The sequence below is a fragment of the Chaetura pelagica genome, unplaced genomic scaffold (assembly GCF_000747805.2).
Source record: "Chaetura pelagica isolate M959 unplaced genomic scaffold, ChaPel_1.0 scaffold473, whole genome shotgun sequence".
In the NCBI taxonomy this organism is placed as follows: domain Eukaryota; kingdom Metazoa; phylum Chordata; class Aves; order Apodiformes; family Apodidae; genus Chaetura; species Chaetura pelagica.
The window spans coordinates 771203-773452 of NW_009952890.1; the positions used below are offsets into that span (position 1 = coordinate 771203).

A 2250-nucleotide genomic window follows, 5' to 3' on the forward strand; every position below is an offset into this window, starting at 1 on the left:
TATCAGCTGGCTTGAGAGTATGTTTATAAAGTTGGATGCACCTCATTTTTATTTTTATTCTCCTTCGTGGATACTAGAATGAGTCACTACCATTTGTTGAGGCAGTGGAAATTAATGAAAAATAAGGCGGAAATACATTGTTGTTTGGCTGTGTTACCTGTAAAAGTGCTTTTTTTGAGGACAGTAACAGAATTGTTTCTTTGTCTAGACATTTTGTCTAATGTGAGTGTTCTCAGTATTCTGAGATCAACTTAACAAAAGCAGGTTGTACATAAAATACCTGTTTCAGAAAATTATAGTGAAGCTCAGTGGTTGAGGTTCTTGGCTGTGTGTTTGCAGATGTTTATCTGTAACTACAGAGGATGGTATTTTTAACTTTTCTAGTGTGCCTATGAGTTGTAATTTGGTGTATGTTCATTTATGCTGGAGTGGAAGGCATACTAAAATGTCTATTAATAGCTTGTTAGAGAATTCATGAAAGTAATGCTGACAAGTGCCATTTTAGGACTTTTTTTGTTTGTTTAAATTGTAGAGCTAAACAGCAGGAGCAAATAGTTAAGTAATGTCCTTTACAAAGAAAATGCAAAGCATGTGTCATGTAACATAATAAAAAATTGGAGCTGGATGCATGTTTACTTTAAATACCTGAAATAACTTTTTATAAATGTGATTACTTAGAACTAGCATGTAACCAAAACTCTTGTCAGACCTCTGGGGTTTAGCTATAGTCAGGATCAGAGCTGGAAGTGAGCAGCGTCACAACTGATATGTGCTGTTTTCATACGCTGTTGAAGCAATAGGCTGTTGGGATTTTGATCCCACCCAGAATACTTGAGTTTTTCTCTGCAAGGATATATAGTAGCGGTAAGTTCTAGAAGCAGGCATTTCTTTTTGCTTTCTCTCTTCAGGACAATGTACAGTTGGCCTTTTCATGAAATAGATGTACCAGCTTTTTTATCCTTCAACAGGTTTTGCCTACCCACCTAAGAAAAAAAGATAATGGAGACAGAACAACAGGAAGAAACCTTTACCAACACAGAGACAAATGGTAAATTTTTTAAAGGACTACTTCTCCTAAGAAAGAACATACTTAAATTTCAGTGTTTCTAAATACCTTGTAATCCTTTAACTGTATCAGACATTTTGTCAGGACTAGTTTTGCGTTCTGTATTAAATCTTTTAGTTTTTAATTAGATTATATAATTACATGTGCTTTTGAAGTATAAATGCATAATCTTTCTGTTCACCTGTTTTAGACATGGAGTAAGTAGCTGAAAGTTAAGGCAAAAGATTTCAAAATGTTTCATAGTTAAATATTCAGTACATGTGTGGAAAATGTGAAGATGTAAGAATGCTATTAAGCATATCCATTACTTGTATTTTGCTTGATATACTTTATGTGCAGGAGTAAAAATACGTTAAATACCTATCAACAGCTTAAATAAAAAAACTTGGACGCAATTAGTGAGGAAGTTAGGGCACTAGTGGTGTTGATTCATACCAGTTTTTTTCCTGGAAAGGTTTTTCCCAATTGTAAATTATAAAAAAATACTAAGTGGGTGATGCAGCACTGCTTTAAACACCATGTCATTAATTTTCGCTGGCTTTGTGCAACACTCATTTAAACCATAGTTCATAAATTTTAAATAGATTCTCAGCACTTAATTGATATGTAAGCTGATGAGTTAAAGACCTGTTTCTGTGCTACTGATGGTCAGTGTTGGTGTCAGTAATTACTGTGGGACTAACAGGAAAGATTGTGTTAAGAATACAGAGCAGAAATTTGGCAGATGTTCCGTTTCATTACTTGGAAAGTTAAATAAATATTTGTGCTTCCCCCCTATGGACCTCTCTACAGGCAAACGTCCTGCAGAAGATATGGAGGAAGAACAGGCCTTCAAAAGATCCCGCAACACAGATGAGATGGTTGAATTACGCATCCTGCTTCAGAGCAAAGTATGCTTCGTAGTTTTTACTGTTACTTCTTACAGCATTGCTTGAGACAGTGGTGACAAAGTGTACATTGGCATGTCTGTTTAGGAAGAATATGTATTTGATTTAATATGAGATAAATTAATAGTAATAATTTTAAGTGTATGTAAATTATTATAGATGTGTATTTCGATGGAATTACCTTCAGTGGTTCTTCTAAAGGTTAAGGCCCTAAGGATCAATACAGTTATTTTAAAAATATGTACTTGATAGAGCAATTGCAACAATGAAGTTTTTACATTTTAGTTGGAGGTTGTT

At 34.3% G+C, this 2250-nt stretch overlaps 1 protein-coding gene across 1 annotated transcript in view; it reads left to right on the forward strand.

Moving 5' to 3' along the window:
* Positions 1–848: 848 nt before the first annotated feature.
* Positions 849–2250, forward strand: part of HNRNPK (heterogeneous nuclear ribonucleoprotein K) — an 18560-nt gene continuing 17158 nt past the window's right edge. Inside the window, exons 1-3 of the mRNA XM_009995465.1 lie at positions 849–864; positions 969–1048; positions 1859–1956. Of these exons, the coding sequence (XP_009993767.1) occupies positions 1000–1048; positions 1859–1956 (147 nt within the window). The 5' untranslated portion in view covers positions 849–864; positions 969–999. The remainder of the gene's footprint in view (positions 865–968; positions 1049–1858; positions 1957–2250) is intronic.